At 32.1% G+C, this 24597-nt stretch overlaps 1 protein-coding gene and 1 non-coding gene across 2 annotated transcripts; one reads left to right on the plus strand and one right to left on the minus strand.

Annotated features, from left to right (window-relative positions):
* Positions 1-6879: 6879 nt before the first annotated feature.
* TRNAR-UCU (transfer RNA arginine (anticodon UCU)) lies at positions 6880-6952 on the minus strand. Its single transcript has one exon. It is a non-coding gene; the product is annotated as a tRNA-Arg (tRNA).
* Positions 6953-13420: 6468 nt separating this feature from the next.
* LOC144563792 (protein SIEVE ELEMENT OCCLUSION B-like) lies at positions 13421-17537 on the plus strand. The gene is made up of 6 exons (XM_078313251.1): positions 13421-13782; positions 14447-14557; positions 14661-15085; positions 15351-15460; positions 15898-16520; positions 16692-17537. Exons 1-6 carry the CDS (start codon positions 13504-13506, stop codon positions 17322-17324), a joined length of 2181 nt encoding a protein of 726 aa, XP_078169377.1. The 5' UTR covers positions 13421-13503; the 3' UTR covers positions 17325-17537.
* Positions 17538-24597: the final 7060 nt, after the last annotated feature.

Here is a 24597-nt window from a genome sequence, read left to right on the forward strand (position 1 = left end):
TGTTATGATACTTCACTTCCAGTAATATATATGTCTAGATTCATATGTTTTTTTTTCTTTTTTTTTCTCTTTTTTTTCTCGTGTTTTAACTTCCAGTAACATATATTTGTAAATTTCGTGTGCCATAGTTGATAGTCACAAGTTCAACATTTGTTTTGTTGGCATCGAAATTTACGACCAAACTTGTAAAGTTTTCTAAGCTCGATTCAAATTACATCAAACTTAAAGTACGGTTATATATGTAAATGATAAATACATGTCTATAAATCTACTTCTTTATTTATGATGAAATTTGACATTTCTATTTAAACATGGTTTTTGTTTTGTTTGTTGCCAATATACCCTTAGTTAATTTATTTTTCACATGTTTACCCTGATATCACAACTACTTATTAAGAATTATGTATGACTACTTAATGTTGATTTCTTTATTTGTTTTAAATTAATTAAATTTTGTTGAGAGGAACATTTTTTGTTAAAATATTTTCTACCAAATACTCGCAGCATCATGTTGTTTGTTTACGTTTAAATTTATGTCTTTTATTTTAATTTTATAATTAAAAAATGATGTAAACTTAGTCCTCCAAGTAAAATGCATTTTTTTTTAGTAATAATTGGAGGTCAAGCCACCTAACTATTTAATATTTACAAGAAATTTCTTCATTTAAATTTTGAACATGCGATCTTCCACACGGAGGGAGAGCAAAATGTTTTTTTTTTAATTCAATCATAAAACGATTTCCTTTTTATTGTTTCATACATATATTCAACAAATTTAATCATTTTTTTTGTGTTGGATGTTTAATTCATCCTATAGCTTCTTTGTTTAAAACTAAAAAAATAGCAGAAATTGCTCTGTTTCCAATTAAAATATTTCTCCTTAATTAATTAGAGAAACTTCATATTTTAATTGTATGACCAAATAGTGAATTGATTAAGTAGCAGCAGATAGACAGGATAATTCTCTCTCATGCATGCACTTTGTATATACTAATAATATTCTGTATCTATTATCTATTTATCTACATATAATATATAACTAGTATCAGACCCGTGCGTTGCAACGGAAATATATTGTAAGATTGAACATTAAAATTGAACAAAGAGGCGAATATTAAATAATATTAAAAGAAACAACAACATATGACCGCTTTAGTTCAATAACCTTCTATGAATGTCATTTCCTACAGATCCTGACGAAAATAATAATATAAGTTTGTTTCCTTGAAAAATGTATATCAATTAGTGATAGTGCAAACAAACATACATTTTTTTAAACCCTGATGTTATTAGAATAGTTGCATAAGAATTAAACGACTAAATAAAAAGATGAGTGGATATAAAGAGGTGAGGAGGCAGAGATTTCAGGTGCATGAGAGACGCGCCTCATCAAAAGATTTGCTTATTTTATATTAAATTTGAAATAGATATGAATAGAAATAAATCCGGTGTTTATCATTTATCACATTGAAATATTATTTATTCATAACAATTATCAAATTAAAGTATCAATAATCCGTTTATAATATTTTATATGAACTTATGTGTGTTGTGTGAAGAAATCAGAGGAAATAATTAATACAAGGAAATAAAATTTTAACGTTGGCATTTTTTCCTAAATAAAATTAGATGCAACAAAATTAATGATTCAGAGAATCAAATAAAAATAGAAATAAAGATGGCCACTTCAATAATTTAGGAAATAAAAATCATTTACGATTTTATTTCTCAATTTTTTAAAAGCAATATAATTTTCAATAAAATGCGTTACCAAAATAGTTATAATCTTTATTATATTATAAACAAAATTGTAAGTATAGATAATTATAAATTAATTTTTCGGAATGTTAAGTGATAATCTAAGTGATAAATAAGTTAATAATCTAAGTGCCAATCTATGAATCAATAATAAATTATGTATTATTTTGGTTTAGACATTTCCTCGAACACAAAAAAATATTAATATATACATTGTTTAATAACGTTAAGCAAAATATAGTTTTTCAACCAAATAATAAGAGATAATAAGAGGGACACAAAGAATTAAGAATTATTAAGTTAATTTGAAAAAATAAGCTCTTGATTCTTGATTTTCTCTGGACCTGTGTAGAAACAAAATTGAAAAATATGAAAATAAAATGGGGTGATCTGTATGGCACAAAATTTTTAATATATAAATTTCCATTCTGCCGTTAGATGATCTTAATATATAAATTTTCTAATAGATGATATGTATAGAAACAAAAGAGAAGGAAAGTAAGAAATAAGGAAAAAAAATAAATACATTTATTTTTGGTGTTTGTTCAATTTTAATTGTAACGTATCGTGTGTCATTTCGTATGGCGAGTATGTTTTTAACTAAATTTAGACTTCTACATATTATTCATATGTATTTAATCAAAAGAAGATGAATAATGTGATCGGAGGGTTGAGATTAAATTCGAAATTTTATCTTTCAATCGTAGCTGTTAGCAGATCGGACACCCAACGTGCTTAATAATGGAATGAAGATATATCGAATCAAATTGAGTTGCATGTTTGAAAGAAAAATTCTGTCCTCAATTAAAAAAAGAAGAAGATCAGAATACAAGTAATTACGAAAAGAAATAGCATGATTGGAATATAGGTGGACTCAACTCGAGTAATTTTAAAAAGGAAAAAAAAATCAGATGGAGTGAGGCGGCCATTTTTATTAATACCAAAAAAAAGCCGATTTTTTTATATATATCCAAAACTTCAATCAAATTACAAAAAATAACCGATGCACCGTTGAAATTCGATTTTTACCCAATCCGGTTATCCAATAACCGGATTTTATAGAAATGTCCGGTTAACCACTCCCCGGACTCAAAATGCACAAATCCGGTTAATGGTTAACCGGATTTGTGCATTTTGCCTTTTTTTTTTTTTTTTTTTTTTTTTTTTGAATACAGAAATTGTTTATTTTTTTTATTTTTTGTATTAAAATATTAGAAATATTGAATATATTTCTTTGAAAACAGATATAATACAATATAATTTGATTTATTAGAAAGACTGCAACAAATAACCCGGATCAATATTTTTCAGATCCGATTTTTCGCGGCTGTAAGAAAAATTAATATATTTCTTTATGTGTTATTGGAAAAAAATAAAAATAATTAGATTCCGAGTTATTGATCCCGGTTCAAAAGTCACTTCTAAGTAATTCAGAAAATATTGTGACCTTTCTAGTACATTTAATTAATAAAAAGTTGTATCTATTCTTGAAAAAAATCAAAAACTTTAATTTATTTAATTATTGTTTTTCAAAAAGAATTCTCAAAATAGATACAACTTTTTATTAATTAAATGTACTAGAAATGTCACAATATTTTCTGGATTACCTAGAAGTGACTTTTGAACCGGGATCAATAACTCGGAATCTAATTATTTTTATTTTTTTCCAATAACACATAAAGAAATATATTAATTTTTCTTACAGCCGCAAAAAATTGGATCTGAAAAATATTGATCCGGGTTATTTGTTGCAGTCTTTCTAATAAATCAAATTATATTGTATTATATCTGTTTTCAAAGAAATATATTCAATATTTCTAATATTTTAATACAAAAAATACAAAATTTCTGTTTTCAAAAAAAAAAAAAAAAAAAAAAAAAAAAAAAAAGGCAAAATGCACAAATCCGGTTAACCATTAACCGGATTTGTGCATTTTGAGTCCGGGGAGTGGTTAACCGGACATTTCTATAAATTCCGGTTATTGGATAACCGGATTGGGTAAAAATCGAATTTCAACGGTGCATCGGTTATTTTTTGTAATTTTTTGTAATTTGATTGAAGTTTTGGATATATATAAAAAAATCGGAAAAAAAAGCCTTTTACAAATCTGTCTCCAGTTTCGTTTTTTTTTTAAAACTACCCAAAATGCCAGGTCCACCATCCTAGCAGACCGCCCAGGCCAGGGGCAGTCGATTGGGGACCTGATTGCCCATAGGCCGGGCGGTCTTCTATTTTTTATTTTTAGAAATTTTAATATTTTAATTTAAATAATTTTGTGAAGTTTTAGTATTCTTGTTTTAGTGTTGAAGGATTTCATGATGCGACAAGGCAATAAATTCAAAAATTTTAATATTCTTACAAGCATCTACGAATCTACTTTATTATGCTAATTTTATTCTAACAATTCATGTGCAAAAATAATTATCTACTCATTCATTCATCACAAATCTATCTAATAAAGGTGATTTGGATATACCTCTACCAAATGTCAATTTGGTAAATAGAGAGAAATCGAATTCTCTTCTAGGTCTCTTAGATACATTTGTTTGTCGAAACGGCCTCCTAGTGTTCACCTTGAACTAAACAAGGATTGGAAAGACCTTACTAGAGATCTTAATCTAATCTAAGCTTAGAACCTAGTTAATAACCCTTTTTGTTCTTCTACTAATTCTTCATTAGAGAAATCAATAATATGAGAGGAAGAGGGATGGTGGCTAAGAGAGAGAGGAAGAGGAGGAAATAAATTTTCAGAAAATTGCTTGCTTGCCTACTTACATGAATGCCTTCTCTACCTTTTCTTATATACAAATATACTAGGGTTTCCATTGTGCAACCTTCCTAATATAATTATCCTTATTAAAAGAGTCAACCCTAGCCGCTGCTACAGTACCAGCCTCAACTCATATTAGTTTTGGGTTTTAATAAACTTATGTTATAACAATGTTCTGCACATTATTATATTTATGTGTCATGTATATTATATTATATAATATGCACCATATTATACCAAATAATATATATATGCACACTTCTCATAAATTTATATTCGTTCTAAGCAGTCATGATATTTATCTATCATATGTATATTATTTCATGTCATATGAAACAATATACATTATATAAATAAAATATCCTTCTTATTTTTCGTTCAGTTGGTGTGACCTATATGGAGGATCTGTGTTATGTTGGCAATGACATAAAATATTTTATTACCATAAACTATAAGCGGTATTCTAGCTATACATTATAGTTACCAAAATAACATAGATGTAAAGTATCATTTTACAATACATGATCCTTTAAAGTAATGTTACAAATAACATTACTTGTGTCTATTCCTTGTCATATGATATTATAAATAATATACAAAGTCGGACTGTGTCATCTTTGTATTATATTCGTTTCTTGGTCTCTTAAGTAAATTATAAATATATAACTGCTCTTCAGTTATATTGCATGCATTATAATTCTACTTTACCAAGGAGCCCATAAAATATCATCACTCATTTTAAATGAGGGGCAATGATACTATTGACATATAACTTTCTCCCGCACAAGTTATATACAATGAACTAATATTTTTATCACCACTTATGATAAGCAGTTTTTAATACTAATTACATTGTATACTTCTCATGTGAAAAAGAAATACATCTCATATCTTAGAATTCTGAGACACAATGAAAATATTAATGACACTAACATAACCCATATAATATTTTCATTCGTTAGGTCTGTTCAATATATGAAACCTTTCATATACTCATATTATTAAACGATAAGCATTTATCAACATTTATAGAACTACAATGTATTTTAATCAACATGACAAACTTATCATGGTATATTAGTGTTTCATGCTAATAACCAAGTTTGTGAACAATTTAGAGATTTATGTTTGTCATCATATAGAGTTCTATGGTTCAAGACCAAGAGCATCTTCTTGAACACTTTTATAGATAAACATAAATTTCATGGAACAAAATGCATGTAGCATCCAATTCATAAACATAACATGTAAAAGTGATCAACATAAGATAACGTTTAGAACACATATCTAACAAGTGTGTATGCCAAAAAATAAGACATTTGATATATTTATGAGTGAGATGTCGTAACTCTTTATAACTTTGATCTGATTTGTCAGTTTCAAATGGTGTATGTTGACAATAATCAAATAATCCATTATTCTCTACAGAAAAAAGGTTGACATCATTGAGACAATCTAACTATATGTCCTTGTGTATATTTGAATAAAATAAATTATTAAGAATCAAAGCCAAATCCTTAATTAGTGTTATATTTAGACTTGTGATATACAACTGACAAATCAGATCAAAGTTATAAAGAGTTACGACATCTCACTCATAAATATATTAAATGTCTTATTTTTTGGCATACACCATAAACAAGAAAACTAAAAATTCACAAAATTATTTAAATGAAAATATTAAGATCTCTATAAAAAATAAAAAAAATAGAAGACCGTCCGGCCTATGGGCGATCAAGTCCCCAGTCGACCGCTCCTGGCTCGGGCGGTCTGCTAGGATGGTGGGCCGCTCGTGGGCCTGATGTTTTGGGTAGTTTAAAAAAAAATCGAAATTAGGGGCATATTTGTAAAAAGTAAAATTTTCCCTAATAAAAATGGCCGGGAGTGAGGCATATGTAATATGCATATTATGGATCAACTATGAATATATATATATCTATATTTTCAAAACAAAAAAACAAGCAATTTGATCCATTAAACATAATTTTCATATCAAAATACACTTGTCGAAAAAAAATTACCTTTTTGTAGAATTTATTACTATTTTTTTAGATAGATAAAAAAATGTTGTTTTGGATGATTCAAAATTTTGAAATCAAGTGAATTTCTACCTATCTAAAAAATATTAAATTTGGTATACACATACATTTTCATTGAAATATCATATTGAACGGTTCAAATTGATTGTGTGAACATTACAAACAAATAGAAATATAAATCCATGATACGGGTTAATAGGCATATATATTACCGTAGCCTCGCTTAATGAGATGATTAATTGTTAAAATATAACCGTACTGAGCGGCAAAAGGATTCATTGTTAGACGTCAATAAAATAAAAATGAAAAAACACGCCCGGTGGGACTCGAACCCACAATCCCCTGATTAGAAGTCAGATGCCTTATCCATTAGGCCACGGGCGCTTATTCGTTTTCCCGCTTTCACTTTATCTATTTATAATATACATTATTAGTGACTAGCAACTCCAGAAACGTACTTATAATATACAAATGCTAACTGTTTATTGCATTTGAATCATGTTGACCATATATATATACACACACTCGCGCTACAGCAAATAATTAATTGCCTTGCTCTCTATTGGATGGAATGCCTACAAATAAAGCGCCACCTTAATAATTATTTTGAAAATCTAATTAGATGTTAACTATCTTATTTGCTCATCACCTTTTCACTCTTTAATCTGTTAATCATAATTAATCACATGTTAACTGAAAAATTGTATTTGTCAACATACAAATGTTACGAAATCTACATAAATCTAAATAAATCAGAAATTTAATTTAAGAATAACCATTACAGATTACGCATGCAGTTTTAATTGGCAGATAGACAAATATATATATATTAACCGAGTGAAAAATAGGTGGATGAAGAAGACAGATGAATTATGAAAATTGAGAATGGAGTAAGTTCAATGGTTAACTTGTTTTATCTATCTATCTATCTATCTCTCTCTCTCTCTCTCTATCTATCTATACCTTCTTTTATTTCTAAAACCCTGTTTGTTGTTAACTTGTTTTGGATGCCTATTTTGCCTAAAAAATAAGAAGCCTGCACTATTTACAGAGCATGAATCACGTTGACAATTTCCAATAATTTAAGAAAATAATCGTGAAGCGAAAGGATTGGATTACGCCTTATCTAAATCGATCTCCATCAAACTTTGGCATTTTTCATTATATTTCTTCAATATTAACCGTTAACGTGTCTTTATTTATAAGCGTACAGACATTGTCCCTTTCTTCTTTATTACCCAAAAAATGGCAAAAATCAAAGAAACAAAAAAGGTCCTTGTTAATAAACAAACAGGTTTTGTTGTTGCCGCGCGCATTTCTTTGCTCTCCATTTCTTTTTCAATTACCTCAATTACCGTGTGTTTTCAGTGACATGGGCAAGAATTGAGTTGGGAGTGGATAATTATTTTTTATTTTCTTTTCAATTTGAAGCTCTTAGGCGAGGCAAAAATATTAACAATTTTAATTTCATCAAAATATTAAAGTACAAATTCAAAAACTACAAATTACATCATGCATTAGGAAATTTGGATTTCATAAGATTGACAAAAAAAAAATGTCCAGAGTAGAGCAACAACCTAATACACATGAGTTCATAAAAAAAATTCAAAATCCAGAGGAAAGGGCTGTAATTAGGGGTGTAAACGGAGTCGGATTATCCGATGGATATCTGCTTCGAATCCGTTTATAATCTGAATCCGAATTAAACGGATTCGGATACTTCCGGATAATTATCAAATATCCACAGAATATCCGGATTCGAATACGGATAGTAAGTTTTAAACAGAGCAGATATCCGATACCAGTTAAATCCATCCGCAAACCGCTCAGACTTCGGACCCACTAAGCAGAAGTTCAGACCCGCTAAGCAGAATTGAAACCCCTCAACGCTAAAATAATTAGCCTTGCTGGGATTCAAACCTTGTCCTCCAAGGTCAAGACTTTGTGATGAAGTATCAAACCACTACACCACTTTATCTTTTGTTACCATTTTTTTTATTTTGTATATATAATATATCAATAGATCATCTCTCATCTCTTCAACATTATAATTAATATTTATATTTAATTTTTTTTATTAATATTTATATTTTAAAAGTTCATAACCTCAATTATCCGACAATTATTTGTTTTGTATTCATATTCGAATTTGTATCCATAAATTATCCGTTTTGTATCTGTATCCGTTTTAAGTGAATTTGGTTTTTCATTTTGACATCCGTTTACTATCCGTATCCGTATTCGTATCCGCTCATTCAAATGTGGATATGGATATGGTTTTACCAATATCCGCTCCGTTTTCACCCCCTAGCTGTAATATATGACTAAGGGCTGTTTTCCAAAAATTACCTCATGAGTCACTTTCTTGAGTTTACACCAATAGCAACATTTTTTTAGGTAGCAACACACGTGTATAGACCATTCCGAAATATTATGGTATATATAGATTTACAATTTCGAAATTAATTGAAAGCTAATAATGCATAACAAGACAATCTGACAATCTGACAATCCGATATCTAGCCAAGTACATGTGTGTCATGTGCAGGACAAACATAAAATCTGTTAGTCACCTATTCAACGACTGGCCTAGCTACCACGATAGTAATTCATAGATTGGTGGCCACAAAATTCACTCAGAGACTGTAAAAAATATTCAGTCTCAATGCAATCTGAAGGAGAGCAGTATATCCTACTCATGATCACTCAGTTCATACTATAGCGCTATATACTGGTGGATTTAAAAGGGATCTCAGGAGATTTATAAATTAGTTTTCAAGTACATTTTTATACAAAGAGCACGCTTAACGACTCAGATTGACGATTTAACCTTTCAATAACTAACAATCTTAAGAATTTTTTTCCTTTCTCTTCTCCTTATTTTTGTTTCTGTGAATGAAGCACCGGTGGCATATCTCTATCACAAGCACGTAACACGAACCACAATTTGTGAAGGAAATTGAATCACCAATTGTCAACACATCATAGCATGTCCATTAATTCCAGATATTAAAAATGGTGCCACAAAATTTAGTGGTGCCTATAGAATCGGCTGTAGAGGCATCATACTTCACGTGTAAGATTATTTAGAAACATTGTGTAGTACATTATAAAATATCAGAATTTTAGTCCAATTTTAACGGCTACAATGATATCATTCAGTCTGTTGGTTTAATTTTTTTTTTTTTGAAAAGTAGTGATATGATCACTGATTTCATAGAAATTAAGTATACTTGATTTTGTACCTAAAATAGATACCAAAATCAAATACGATAAGTCTTACAGCAGTTCAACATCAAAAGACATAAAAGCATACAAGTATAAAACAATATCATATCAAAAGCTAATCTCTCAACAAAATGAATACTAAGCAAGCGAAAGCTCAAAAATCAGTCATATCCTAGAAAACTAGTCATCTAATAAATCCTCATCCGTCAACTCGACTCCAGACATTTGACCTGGGGGGCTGCCAGCTCCAAGAGCCTGAGTTGACTCCTCTTCCTCCTCCAATATCTGATCTGGGAGGTCCTTAACATCACATGAAAGCATTAGACTTAATTTCAAGCATGAATTTTCAGATTTAGACTTACACCAAAAAGTAGCTAAAGAAATTATCTTAAACCCTAATGATTTAGTGGAAATGAGAGTAGCATTATCATTAAAAATAACTTTATTTCTTTCTAACCATACATTCCATAAGATAGCACCCCTTCACAATTCTACAAGTAATCTATCATTTAAGGGAATAGAAGTATCAAGTAACCACAAATCATCTAAAGAATTACATTCAAAGGTGAATGAATTGTATGTTGCAATCTAATTCCAGATCAATCGTACATAAGAACAATGTATAAATAAATGGTCAGTACCCTCATGTTGGTCACAAAATGCACAAGTAAGATCTCCTGGCCAACCTTTGTTTGCCAAAGAAAGATTTTGATTTTTAAAGGGATGTGAGATTTCCAAATTGTATCATATTCAGAATTTGGGATACCACTATACTCTAACCATTTATAAAAAGAATGAACAGTGAAGTGATTATCCCGTGACCATCTCCATATCAATCTATCTTCCAAATGAGAAGACAAAGTAAAATGTTGGAACTTGTGATGCAAGGCAATTAATTCGGTCCTATATATATACCAGTTATTTGCTTTTGAAAAGATAAACTTAAATGAGAATTAGAAAATGCTCCTGCTACATAAATAAACCTATAAGTAACAATAAAAAAAGAGTTTGGAAATTGATGTTTTAAGGCATGCTCACTACACCATCTATCTAACAAAAAAGAAGTTATATTTTCATTTCCAATATCTTTATTTAAGCCTAAATTGATAACTACATGATCCTTTAAGACTGATCTCCAAAATGAAGAACAAAGAGAAGGAGAAGTTCTAGTGCCATATTTACTAAGTAAAATATTTTTCCATCTACTAGAAACCGATACCACCATTTAGCTAGAAGGACCTTATTCATAAGCTTAAGGTCTAAAACCCCCAAGCCTCATTGATCTTTACTTTTGCACACAATTCACCAAGTGACTAAGGAGTATTTTCTTCTAGTAGAGTTACCCCCATGCCATAAAAATTTACGTCTAATTTTATCTATTATATGTCTAATTTTCACAGGTAATCTATAAATTGATAACCAATATAAATGAATAGTAGAAAGTACAGAATTTAGAAGTGTTACTCTACCCTCCAAAGATAATAAAGTGCCTTTCCAACCTTGAAATCTTTTTTTAATTTTATTAATTAAAATTTGTCAATCGATATCAGTGAGAGATTTGTTATTAATAGGAACGCCTAAGTAAGTGAGAGGTAAAGTGGAAACCTTACACCCTAAAATTGAAGCTAGTTCATCACTTTTAGTACCTAATAGGTTAAGAGGATACATCTCACTTTTATCGTAATTAATTTTCAAACCAGATACATTCTCAAATGCCACTAATAGCCATTTGATATGTGTCAGAACTGCTTTATCAGCCCTAAGAAAAAGAAGAGTATTGTCTGCAAAATGTAAATTCATAACATTTCCTAAATTTGAAAAGTTTCTCAAACCATCTACAAAACCTCCTCTATTAGCTTGTTGAAGAATTTTGTTTAAAGCATCAGTTACTAGAATGAAAATGAAAGGGAATAGGAGATCTCCCCCGCGACAAGAAAAATATGGACCTAAAGTACTATTTAAATTTAAACATGTTTTACTACCTTCTAAAATCAATTTGATCCAAGTAATAAATCTTTGACCAAAACCCCTAACATTTAATATTTCAAGTAAGAAATCCCAATTAACATGGTCAAATGCCTTTTCAAAGTCAAGTTTGAAAAGAACATCTTTTGTTTTTTTAATTTTCACTTGATAAAGAACCTCATGTGCACATACAACATTATCCAAAATTAATTTATCTTTAATGTAAGCTGTTTGAGAAGAATCTATTAAATAATTCATAACTAAAGCTAATCTATCAACTAATAATTTTGTGATAAGCTTAAAACTACAATTTATGAGACTTATAGTAGGTCTAAAGTTCCTAACTGTAATAGCATCCTTCTTTTTAGGAAAAACAGATGGAAGAAAGGTTAAATTTGGAAACATCCAAATTATTATTGTAAAATGCAGTGAATATCCTAAGTAGATCTTCTTTAATAATATCCCAAAATGACTGATAAAATTGAAAAGACATACCATTAGGCTCAGGAGCCTTAGAGAGATTACATGCAAAAACTATCATTTTAATTTCATCTAACGAGAAAGGTGCTTGTAAAATAAGACATTGATCAGCAGATAAGTTTTCAGATGACAGAGTGTAGCCGAAATGATAGATCGATACGGCTTGAGAATGGATCAAATTGGATTTAAAACATACAAAAAATTACTTTAATGCGAATCGCAGAAGCAAGAAATGAGAGGACCTGAGAGTATCCGAAATGGATTGTACAAGATCTCAAACCTCCCACGTTTTGGACACTGCGGGATGAAGAACGTGTTTAAACATGTTTTTGAGAATCGTTTAGGTGCAAATAAAAGTTAAAGTTTAACTTAATTGTTTTATTGTCAAAAAATTGGGTGTAAATAAAAATTAATCTATAGAGTAATTTGAAATTATTTAAAAAACTTAAGCACCAAAATTAATTTTCCATATATAATAAATTACCTGTGTATCATGAAAGATCAACACATGTTAATAACAAAACAATTTTGCAAGCAAAACGAAAAAAAAATGTCACTGTATTTCAGAAAGGTGAAATTTAAGTCAATAGTTTTACATTTGAACACAAAACATGAGTATATATAGAAAACGAAACTATCAATCCTACATGTTATACATAATTTTCATTATATAACGTAAAACTATAACGTTATCCGCACTATCAATCCTATAGTATTATGTATAACGTGTAGGATTGACAGTGAGGCTATGGTACTATGTACTATGTATAACATGTAGGATTGACAGTTAGAAATTTGAAAATGAAAATATTAAAAACAGTGAGGCTATGGAAATCATGTTGAATGGTTCGGATCGACCATTAGGATTTTGAAAATAAAAATATTGATTAGTAGTACGGACCAATCTGCATAGTACCATAGCCTCACTCTTTTAATCTTAAGCCAAGCTTAATTAAATTAGATTAATTTGCATAAATACCATTTTTATCTAGCATGAGATTTTCTTATCATATAGATTTTTCAAGATCTTCTATGTCAATATGTTCCATTTGATGTCGTCCTTTTCTGAATTCCAAACTTGGATGCAATCAACAACCATGGGAAACACATTTGTGAAGCCAGAGGCTATATATATGGCACCTAATACCAGCATCCCTCCACAGCAACACGCACTAGCTAACAGAAAAAAAAGAAAGAAAGAAGAGCACCTCCTCTTCCCACACTACCTGAATTCACCCAATTAAGTAACATTCATTCAACCAATGGCATCCTTTTCCTTGAGCACGGTTCCATCTAACTTGGTGCACCGTGCAACGGCAACTAAAGGTCACCCCCTCAAAAGTCGAATGGTTTGTAAGGCCATAATCGACAACCAGATCGGCATCAAGTCAGATGCATCCAACTCTGTCAGTGCAGTTTGGCGTAACTACACCGCCGAGACAAATGTACAGAGACAGGTTATCTCTGCTGACTACAATGGATCAGCATCCATCAGCCTTGATGTCGAGCCTCTTCTACAACTCGTTGAGGAAATCGTCAAGGTGAAATTGAATAAACTACATATTTTGAATTCACTGCTGCATGATTGTTATATTAATGTACTTACATGTACATAATAACATGAAAAGGGCTCCAGGAAAATTAAACAATATTTCGAATTCACGAAGAGTATAAAAATGTGCCTCTTGACTGTGTTAATTCCATGTGCATCTTTAAGATTGTGAAACTGTCTGATTATCAACATGCTCATTCTTCATCATATTAAGTATTGAATATTACAATCGACCAATTAATTGTCCTTAAAATATTGCACCTAAACATTTCCCCAGAGGTACAGTCTGCGCTCTGTTTTTATACAGATTTTCTACTGTCTAAGTAAAAATATTATCACAGTACTAAGTAAAAATATTGCGGCTTCATAGATATATAGTTATATTTTTCACAAAAAATATCGGACTTGAGTACTTGACAAATAATTATTTCCAAATTGGTGGAAAAAATAATACCTAGATACCAACAAAGTAGGTTGACTAATAATACATTTTCCTACGTGAAAACGGTCCTTTCAACATTTAATTTATTAATATGGTTTTACAAAAAACACTGATATTGTCACATCAATTACCAGAACATTTAGCTTTACACATCAAGAACCAATTCCTTGATTTACTTATATGTTAGTGATTATTGCTTCTGTGCTTTTAGGATAAGTCGGAATTGCAAAGAGCCTTCAAATTTGACTTTCAAGAACTCCAACAGAAAACAAGAACAATGATTCCTGGTCTGAGTCAACTCATCCACAAAATCACTTGCGAGGTGGTTATTACTTATTAATAAAAACAATGTTTCTTTATTAATTTTTTTAATTATTATCATTGTTTTTCATAGTTATTGTGATTGATAAAATGATTCGATGCAGATATCGTATGATTGCCCAGAAAAAGGTAGTGCCCATGAAAAGGCAAATTCACTACTGGCTTTACTCTCCAACTATTCACCAGATGCCAAGATAGTTCTTGTGCTCGCGGCCTTTGCGATACGCTACGGAGATTTTATGGTAACCGTGAATCAGTATACAAATAAAAGCGACAAATTTATCAACTCGTTGGTGCTTCTAAAGCAAGTCACTGGCACCCTCGAGAGTGAGAACACTCTGAAATCTCAGATAACAGTTATCAAGGACATCATTAACACTCTCCTTGGTGTTGTGTACTACATAATCGAACTCAAGGGTTTTCGTTCCTGGAACAACATTCTCTCTGAAATCAGAATTAATGAGATTACATATTGGATGATGAGAACTGTAATCCACTGTGGTTTTACCGTCAGCGACCTCTGCAGTGGGTAAGTTCTCAACAGTTCTAATTTTCAGTAGATATTCAAATTCAACTAGTACTATGCAGTAGTGTATAGGTATTATATATTTCATCTATTTGTAATGTTTATAAGTTTCATAAGTAGTTACAACCAATGCCTTCCTAAAAAAGCAAAATAAATAAATAAATAAATAATCTTTCATGATTATGCATTTTTACTTGTATTATATCTGTTAAATATTAAGATGGTAAGCTAACTATACAATACCCTTTTTTACTTTCCATAAACTCAGGTACACTTTAAGCCTCAATGAAAAGTCAGAACTGGCGATATCTACCCAGAAGATTAGATATTACTATGAGCAATTGTCTACTCGCATTACAATCTACCGCAAGCGTGAAGGTGTGTGTGCTCTAACAATAAACTTCTTATTGGAAACAAGTTTTCTTAAAATGCCAATTAACACAGTGGTTATTTGTTAACTTATTTCATGCAATATGGTTAGCCAACTTCCTCTTTTCATTTTTTACACCATGATGGATTAACCGTGTACATAATATATAGATATAGTTTGTATTTTGTTAGCAGGAGGATTTCCCAGAAATGGAAGGACAAGCATATAATTTGTCCTATGAGAAATTCTTCATTGGAGACCAGAAAACAATTTTTTTTTACAATCTGATGCAAATAAAATCCTCAATACTCTCCTCATTACACTTCGACTTGGCAATTGTATTGTCTTCAGAAAGATGCTGAAAGTGTAGTCTTAATGTTAACAGCATTTATACTTCATAACATGGCATATCTAATTCTGATTTTGGTGACTTCTATTTTCACAGAGGAAATTAGAGTAACAGCAAACTATCAAGAAATCTTAGGTTTCCTCCGATTTCCACCGACAAGCAACATAGAAATCCTTTACTATTTCATCAACTCCAGCATTGACAGCAATATCCTCTACAACCCTGGAACAAAGGTATCAACCACACTACGCTTCTTCCAGGACAGAAAAGTGCTGATCCTCTATTCTAGTTTTGCAACTGAGACCTTCCAAGAGGACCTGTCATTCCTGGAACAATTTTACAACAATACCCACACTAGATTCGGCTATGAAATTGTGTGGGTGCCCATTGTTGATCAGACGACTGTCATCGATGAGAAGAGGTACAATGCAATCATCTCCAAAATGCCATGGTACACACTAACATATGAGGCAGTATTGCAAGTGAATCGCGGCTTGGTTCACTTGCTTCAAAAGGATTGGGGATTCACCGGGAAGCCGATGTTAGTGGTGCTGGATGAGAGGGGACAAGTGGTGCGTCAAAACGCACTGCTCATGCTACATTTGTATGGTGAAGAAGCATTCCCTTTCACCCCGGAGCATGAGATCCAGCTTCTCACAAAGATCTCCAAGGGAATGCAATTCCTGCTTGTACAAATTGATGCAATAGTATCTCAATGGGTATGTACCGAACTATTTCATTCAGATAATTATATTTGTCAAGAGGTTGAAACTGCATTATCTCAATTGGTATGTTTCAGAAAAAGAAAAAAGAAAATAGATTACAATTTTCATAGCTATTATCTGTTTACGGAAATTGCACTAACATACCACATTTTAATATAATTTTAGATAAAGAGCAAGGATCAATATGTATGCCTGTATGGAGGGGATGATATCGAGTGGTGTAAGAGTATGGTTCAATTACTTACGACCGTTACAAAGGCAGCGAATATCAAGGTAGAGACAGCATATGTTGCAAGGAACACTCATCACAAGGAAACAGCGGAAGCGACACTGAGGGCTTTCAGAGAGACTAAACTGGGGCACAGTTTTGAGTACTCAAGCTCAACCGTGCTCTGGGAGCGTTTGCAGAAATATGTGATGCATTTCAGTACACACGATTTCAGCGATGTCTCAGAAGGGTTCCTCTCATGGGCATCCTCCTTACTTACCTTTGACAAAAGCGGTGATTCCTGGGTTGCTATCGGCAATGCCGACCATATTTTCGTCTTCAGAGGCAGCGTTTTCACCAGTGGCCTGAAAGTAATATCTTCGAAATTAGAGCAGTGGAAAAGTCAAGTCACCACTGTGAACTTCCTTCAAGTGCTCAGTGAATGGCTGAAAGATCACAAGAAAAAGCAGGAGAAACACTGCCATGAACTCGAGATTGTCGGCAATCCTGCATTGATCAAGGGAGGCATGCGCTGCCCGACTTGTGACGAACCAATGCAGGTGGCTACGCTGTACAAATGCTGCAAGTGATCCATGCATAAATATTCCATACATTGTACTCATGGCAAGAGAAAACTTATTTGATGGCGATATATATATATAATAAATCTTACTTGTACTAAAATCTTGTTACTTAGCTGCACTAGTGTAGTAGTGTGTGATCAATGAACTCCGTAATAATGAGTGAATATTACCATAAATATGTACCTGTTTTAATTGCTTTGGTGAACTAGACACTATTTAAATAAATATCATATACTCTTTTAATGAGCTCAATTAAACAATATATGCTTTGCTGATTCTAAATAATTTGGATATTAACCGAGGCAATTGTACTTGCAATTAATTTATAATTTCTCAAAGCCTATAAAGACAGAGACTTATCAGAATGGAAAAATAAGATCATTAATATTTGATCAGCATGCAAAAGACAGATACATTTCAAAATACAATAAAGTTCTAAAAAGGAAGAAATCCTAAAATCTAATTTGTTACCTGGAACGTAGCTCTGTTTAGGCTTGGATACTGGTAAACTGGTGAATTATAAACTTAATTTTCTATAATAAAGTTAAGTTTATTTAGAAATATTTCTATAATAGAGTTGAGTTTATTTAGATATATATATATATATATATATATATATATATATATAGAATAAGGCTATCATGTTTTGTAAATTGGAAGCGTCTAATAATACAATATATCACATAAAATATATCACTTAATCACAAAACATCCAGCAACTATTTGAAGTGGTCCCATGATGTTAGAAAAAGATTGCAACTTGCACAACATGACAAAATAAATGTACTTTCAAACTGTAAAATTGAATCAGCAGAACTGTAAAATTGAATCAGCAGAACTGTAAAATTGAATCTTGTATACAGTAGAATTTTCAATTGAATATTGTTCGGATGAGTAAGAAGCCTTTCTATCATCTTTTTCTTCCAGATTTTCACAAGATGAATACTGTAAAGTTACAATATGAATACTGTAAAATTACAAGATAAATACTGTAAAATTAACAAATCAATACTCTATATCGCCTTTCTATCATCTCTTTTCTCTAGATTTCCACAAGATGAATACTGTAAAATTAACAGGGCAATACTATAAAATTAACAGATCAATACTGTTGTTCGTACAATAATCATTTTCGTCTATTTGACTAATTTGTAAAAACATACAATTATTGAATTTTACGATTTCTTCTATTTTAATATTATGTAGGTCCAAGAAGAGTTGGAATTGAAGAATAATATGTTTGGACTGAAGAAATCATGAAGACTTTTATCAAGAACACAAATTGTAAAATCAAAAGTGGTAAAATAAGTTTGAGGCTGTTTTTACAGAAGTAAAACGTTGGTAACGTTTATAAAACGTTGGTAACGTTTATAAAACGTTGTAACGTTTTAATTCTGCCAAAAACACTGAAGTGAAAGCTTGATTAAAACTCAGAAATAACTTAAAACGTTATAACGTTTTTACAAAACGTTGTAACGTTTTAGGATTGACAAAACGGCTGAAGCACAGGTGTACAGAACAACTTAAACGTTGTAACGTTTGTGTAAAACGTTATAACGTTTAAGGATTGTCTGTATATACTAAAATTCAAATTGAAAACGTTATAACGTTTTCATAAAACGTTATAACGTTTTCATAAAACGTTTTAATTAAATCTGAGGTTCAAACAATTCATGTTTTTTGATCAAGATTTTACAGAACAAAACGTTATGTAACGTTTATAAAACGTTGTAACGTTTTTGAACTCTTTTGCTGAGCTGTCAGAAAACTAAAACCCTAAATCGCAATTTGAACTAAAACGTTGTAACGTTTTGGTTCAAACAGCTTATTTTTGAGCTGACACTATAAATAGATGAGTTAGGTTTTCTTCTCACCCATCTGAGCCGACCCTAATTAATTCAAAAGCGATTTTCTGAGAGCTTAGCCTACTCCATTGTTGTGAGAGCTTAAAACTTCAAACTCCCTCAAGCAACCTCAAACCTACTTCACTAATCTTGATATAGATTAGGTTAGAGTATCTATTGAGTGTTTCTCTTGTGTTTCTAGACAATCGAGACCTTGTTCTCATCTCTTTGAGTTGGCCGTTTGACTTCCCGCTTGGTGTGTAAGGGCTCAACGGTTCACAAGTTGTAATCCTTTCGTATTGGGTAATAGAAAGGCGCACCTCACAAGGTTGCGAAGCCCCGGAGACGTAGGCCTTTGTTTTGTCGAACTCCGTTATCACCCCGCATGTCAAATTTCTCTAAACTCATCTCTTTACTTTCAATTGTAATTTAATTTCAGTTTTTGAGCAATTAGAGGTGCCCCTAAGTGCAACAAAGTGGTATCAGAGCAAGTTACTCGAATTAAGACACACTTAATTGGAGATTAGATCAACTTGACAAATGGCACCCTATAGATCCGTGAAAGAACCCCTAATTTTTGGTACTACCACCAAAAATTTCATGCATTGGAAGAAAACCATGATTAATTACTTGAATATCCTTGAGGTGTGGTATGTGGTTGAAAAAGGGTATACATCAACATACACAAGTGTATCTACCGAGGGTTCAACCGATGCCAAAATTGAGACCGTCGATTCCAAACAAACCAAGAAAGACAATGACCTAGCAACTAATGTCATATTCAATTTGGTTAGTGAATCGGTAGCCTCACTCTTTGGTAGTGCATCAAGTGCGAAAGAAATGTGGGATGCTCTTGTAAACCGGTATGAAGGCAATACCCAAATCAAACGAACCAAAATAACCGGTTTAGAAGCAAAATTTGAAACCTTTAAGGTTGAAGATGGTGAAAGCATTGAGGATATGTATAATAGACTTATGCATATCCAAAATGAGTTTACCGAATTGGGAGAACCACTTTCTAACAATAAACTTGTAGGAAAGCTATTGAGGATGATGCTCATGAGGGATAGATGGTCCGGGTTGGTGAGTGCTCTAGAGGCAATCCAAGGCACGCACGACACATTCACACCGGATGACCTCTATGCTCATTTTAGGAGTTTTGAAGAAAAACTTTGACAATCCGGTGATTTGAAACAAAGCTCAAAATTCAAAACCGTAGCTTTTCCGGCACAAAATCGTAACTCTCCAAGCTCCTCAAACACCCGTCTTTCAAATGATCAATTTATCAACAAAATTGATCATGAAACATCCAAGGATGCCCTTCTCTTATCCAAGATGTTTCAAGGAATGCTTGACTTTGAAAGAAAATACAACAAGGAACGAGAAGAGAAGAACAAAAGGGTAATGTGTTTCGCTTGCCATAGAGAGGGGCATTCCATTCAAACATGCTTCAAGCTATTTCCACAATTGAAGAACACGGATGGTGAAGCACAACAAGATCGAAAACCAAGACAAAAGTATGATGGGTACAAGAAGAAGAAAGCCAAAGCTATGCAAGCTTTGTTCTCGGATAGTGAGACAGAACAATCCGATACGGAATCGGAGAATGAAGAGGAGATCAACCTTGCATTGATGGCAAGTGTAAATGAAGATCCCTCGAAAATTGACATAGATTCAATTATAGCTAGCAAGAACATCACCGATGAAACAACCATCAATTTTCTCATGGAGCTTGTTAAATCAAGGAATGCAAAGGAGGGAGATGATGGAGTCAACACCTCAACAAACTTCGCTAGTGAGGTACACTCAACACTTAGTCTTGATGGTTATGAGACCGAACTTGAATGTATAAATGAAAGTGGTGAAGAATATAGTGGTGAAATTGATATTGAAAATTGCATAATCACAAATGAGACCAACAATGACTTGTGTACCAATAGGTTAGACACCAATGATGCAAGCACTTTCAAAAATGAAATTCTAATGCACGATGATCATGAATCTAGGTTGAAATCACTCATTGATGAGTCCAATAGAACCTTGGTTAAGAAGGAAGATATTATTCAAAAATTAATTGCTAAAAATGACATGTTAGAACTTGAAAATAAAAAGTTAAAAGCATCACACTTAGGTGAAATAGGCATTTTAAAAGTTAAAGTTCAAACCTTAGAAACCAAAATTCGGGCATTGAGATCTCCTAGTGAATTATCAAAAGTCACTAGTCTAGATCCCTATTATGTGAGCAAGTTGATACATGATCAATCCTATTATAAAAATGATAGAGTTGGTCTTGGATTTGAGAAGGGTAAATCCTTACTTAAATCTAATCACATGCGAGGCCCTAAAGGAAAAGGGGAACATTCTCAAACTTCAAGTATTCCAAATGCCAAACTAAAGTTTAATTGTGAACAATATTCAACTTATCAATTTTTTACTAAAAAGGGTTTAACTCCTTTGAACAAGGAGTCATCAAAATTGAAGTCTTCTCATGTTTCAAATGCTAAACAAGATCAAAAGTCACCAAATTATGCATTTAGGTACAAGTACAATAAAAGAATTTCTAAGAACAAAAATGCTTCTAAAGATAGTGATAGGAACACTCTTAATCCAAAAGGGTCAAACAAAACATATTTCAAAGGACCCGATGGATGGTTTTATGAATTCAAAAATAAAGTTGCTTTACAAAACCAAACTCAAAGAAATAGTTTAGCTAGAGATGTTCCCCAACATCACAATAGAATTGATTCTAACAAAACCAAGAGTGTTGCATTTAAAGTTGCAAATGGGTCACAAGGTAGTAATAAGAGTAGTTTGCATGAAGTGAAGTATCAATCCATTCTCAAACAAGGTTCTACTACTCAAAAGCTATCAACTACAATGTGCAACTATTGTTGCAAACTTGGCCACACTTCCTTAGAATGTAGATTTAGGAATATAAACAACAAACATAATGTTGTTTGGGTTCCTAAAGCTATATTAGCTTAGGTTCACACTTAATCTCCCCTAAAAAGTATTATAATTGCCAAACATAAAGGGGGAGATTAAAAACAAGATATATGTTAGTTACTAACTCAACAATAACTAATATATACTTTGTAGGTGTGTTTGATTTCATCTCAAAAGGAAAGTGCTTGGATCATTGATAGTGGATGCTCACACCATATGACCGGTGACAAATCTAATTTCAAATTCTTAGAACCATATAATGGAGGTACGGTTACCTTTGGAAATAATCAAAGAAAGAGCTATATTATTGGTATAGGCTCAATTGGTAACCAACACTTGACCATATCTAATGTATATCTTGTTGATGGATTAGATTACAACTTACTTAGTGTGAGTAAGCTATGTGATTCGGGATACTATACCAAATTTGATACTAATGCTTGTCACATAGTTAGGTCCTCGGACGATGCTCTAATTTATTCGGGTAAACGAAAGAAAAATGTTTATTACTTGTATTTTACTCACTTTGATTCCGGTAAAACATGTCTAAGCGCCATATCAAATGGATCATGGTTATGGCATCGTAAATTATGTCATATTTCAATTGATACCATTAGGAAGTTAGTGAAATTAGATCTTGTGCGTGGTTTACCAACCCATAAACTAGAACTTGAAGGATTATGTGAGGCATGTGTTCAAGGTAAACAAACCAAAAGTAGCTTTAAATCCAAGGATATGGTGTCAACCGATCAACCTTTGCAATTATTACATATGGACTTATTTGGACCAATAAGTGTACCAAGTTTAGCAAAGAAGAAATATGCATATGTAATTGTAGATGACTATAGTCGCTTTACTTGGGTTTTGTTCCTACAACACAAGGATGAAGCAATTAGCAACTTCATTGAATTTTGCAAACGTGTTGAAAATGAAAAGGGGTCAAAAATCATTAGGATTAGAAGCGACCATGGGGGGGAATTTGAGAATGTAAAATTCGATCAACTTTGCTCTAAAAGGGGATATAAACATGAGTATTCGGCTCCTCGCACACCTCAACAAAATGGGGTAGTTGAGAGGAAGAATCGAACCTTAGTTGAGCTTGCCTGAACCATGCTAAATGAATACTCCTTACCCAAACACTTGTGGGCCGAGGCGGTAAATACGGCATGCTATGTGGTAAATCGCGTAAGCATAAGGACCATATTGAATAAAACACCATATGAGCTATGGAAATGGTACAAGCCTAAGATATCTCATTTTAGAGTATTTGGTTCAAAATGCTTTGTTCTTGATGAATCTCCCAAAATAACCAAATTTGATTCTAAATCAATTGAGGGAATGTTTGTAGGATACTCAAATTCAAGTAAAGCCTATAGAATTTACATTCCATCTCAAAGAATCGTAATTGAATCCGTGCATGTTAAATTTGATGAAAGTGCTAATCAAAAGGTCGAGAAAGGTATTGAAATTGTAGGTGTTGAAGTGCCAATTCTTGATCAAGATGAAGTTGAGACAAGAACCGACACAATTAAGAATCAACCCGAGCAAACTCAACCCGAAATTGATACAACCAACAATATTGAGACGAATCAAATAATTGAAGATGCAACCAATAAGGAGATGGATCCAATAGTTGAAGGAATGCAAACCGAAGAGATACAACCTCCAAGAATTGAGTACCAAATCCCCCAAGACCTAAGGGAAGTACCATCTCATCCTCTTTCTAATGTAATTGGTGATCCTAGGGAAAGGGTTAAAACAAGATCCAAATTAAATCAAATGATTGGTCATTGTGCATTTGTATCTCATATCGAACCTAAAAATTTCAAAGATGCAAATGTAGACCCTAGTTGGATTTGTGCCATGCAAGAAGAACTTGCTCAATTTGAAAGGAACAAAGTTTGGGAACTTGTACCTAAGCCAAATGATAGAATGATTATTGGAACCAAATGGGTCTTAAGAAATAAAAAGGATGAAGATGGGAATGTAATTCGTAACAAAGCTAGGTTGGTAGCTCAAGGGTACAAACAACAAGAGGGTATTGACTTTGAAGAAACCTTTGCACCCGTAGCTCGTCTTGAATCCATTAGAATGCTTTTAGCATATGCCTCAAACAAAAATTTCAAATTATTTCAAATGGATGTTAAAAGTGCATTTTTGAATGGATTCATAGATGAGGAGGTGTATGTTAATCAACCTCAAGGCTTTGTTGATTCAACATTTCCTAATCATGTGTATAGACTCACCAAAGCACTCTATGGACTCAAACAAGCCCCTAGGGCATGGTATGATAGATTAAGTTCCTTTCTAATTGACAATGAATTCATTAGAGGCAAAAATGATACAACTCTTTTCACTAAGAAAAGGAATAGATCACTATTGGTAGTGCAAATTTATGTAGATGACATAATTTTTGGTTCACCTAATGCGGCATTTGCCGAGGAATTTTCTTCTCTTATGAGTAGTGAATTCGAGATGAGCATGATGGG

The sequence above is a fragment of the Carex rostrata genome, chromosome 13, assembly GCF_964058835.1.
Source record: "Carex rostrata chromosome 13, lpCarRost1.2, whole genome shotgun sequence".
NCBI lineage: Eukaryota > Viridiplantae > Streptophyta > Magnoliopsida > Poales > Cyperaceae > Carex > Carex rostrata.

Coding starts and splice junctions, on each gene's coding strand:
- LOC144563792 (XM_078313251.1), top strand. CDS start 13,504: ATGGCATCCTTTTCCTTGAGCACGGTTCCATCTAACTTGGTGCACCGT. Junction 13,783..14,446: donor TCGTTGAGGAAATCGTCAAG/GTGAAATTGAAT, acceptor CTGTGCTTTTAG/GATAAGTCGGAATTGCAAAG. Junction 16,521..16,691: donor ATGCAATAGTATCTCAATGG/GTATGTACCGAA, acceptor ATATAATTTTAG/ATAAAGAGCAAGGATCAATA.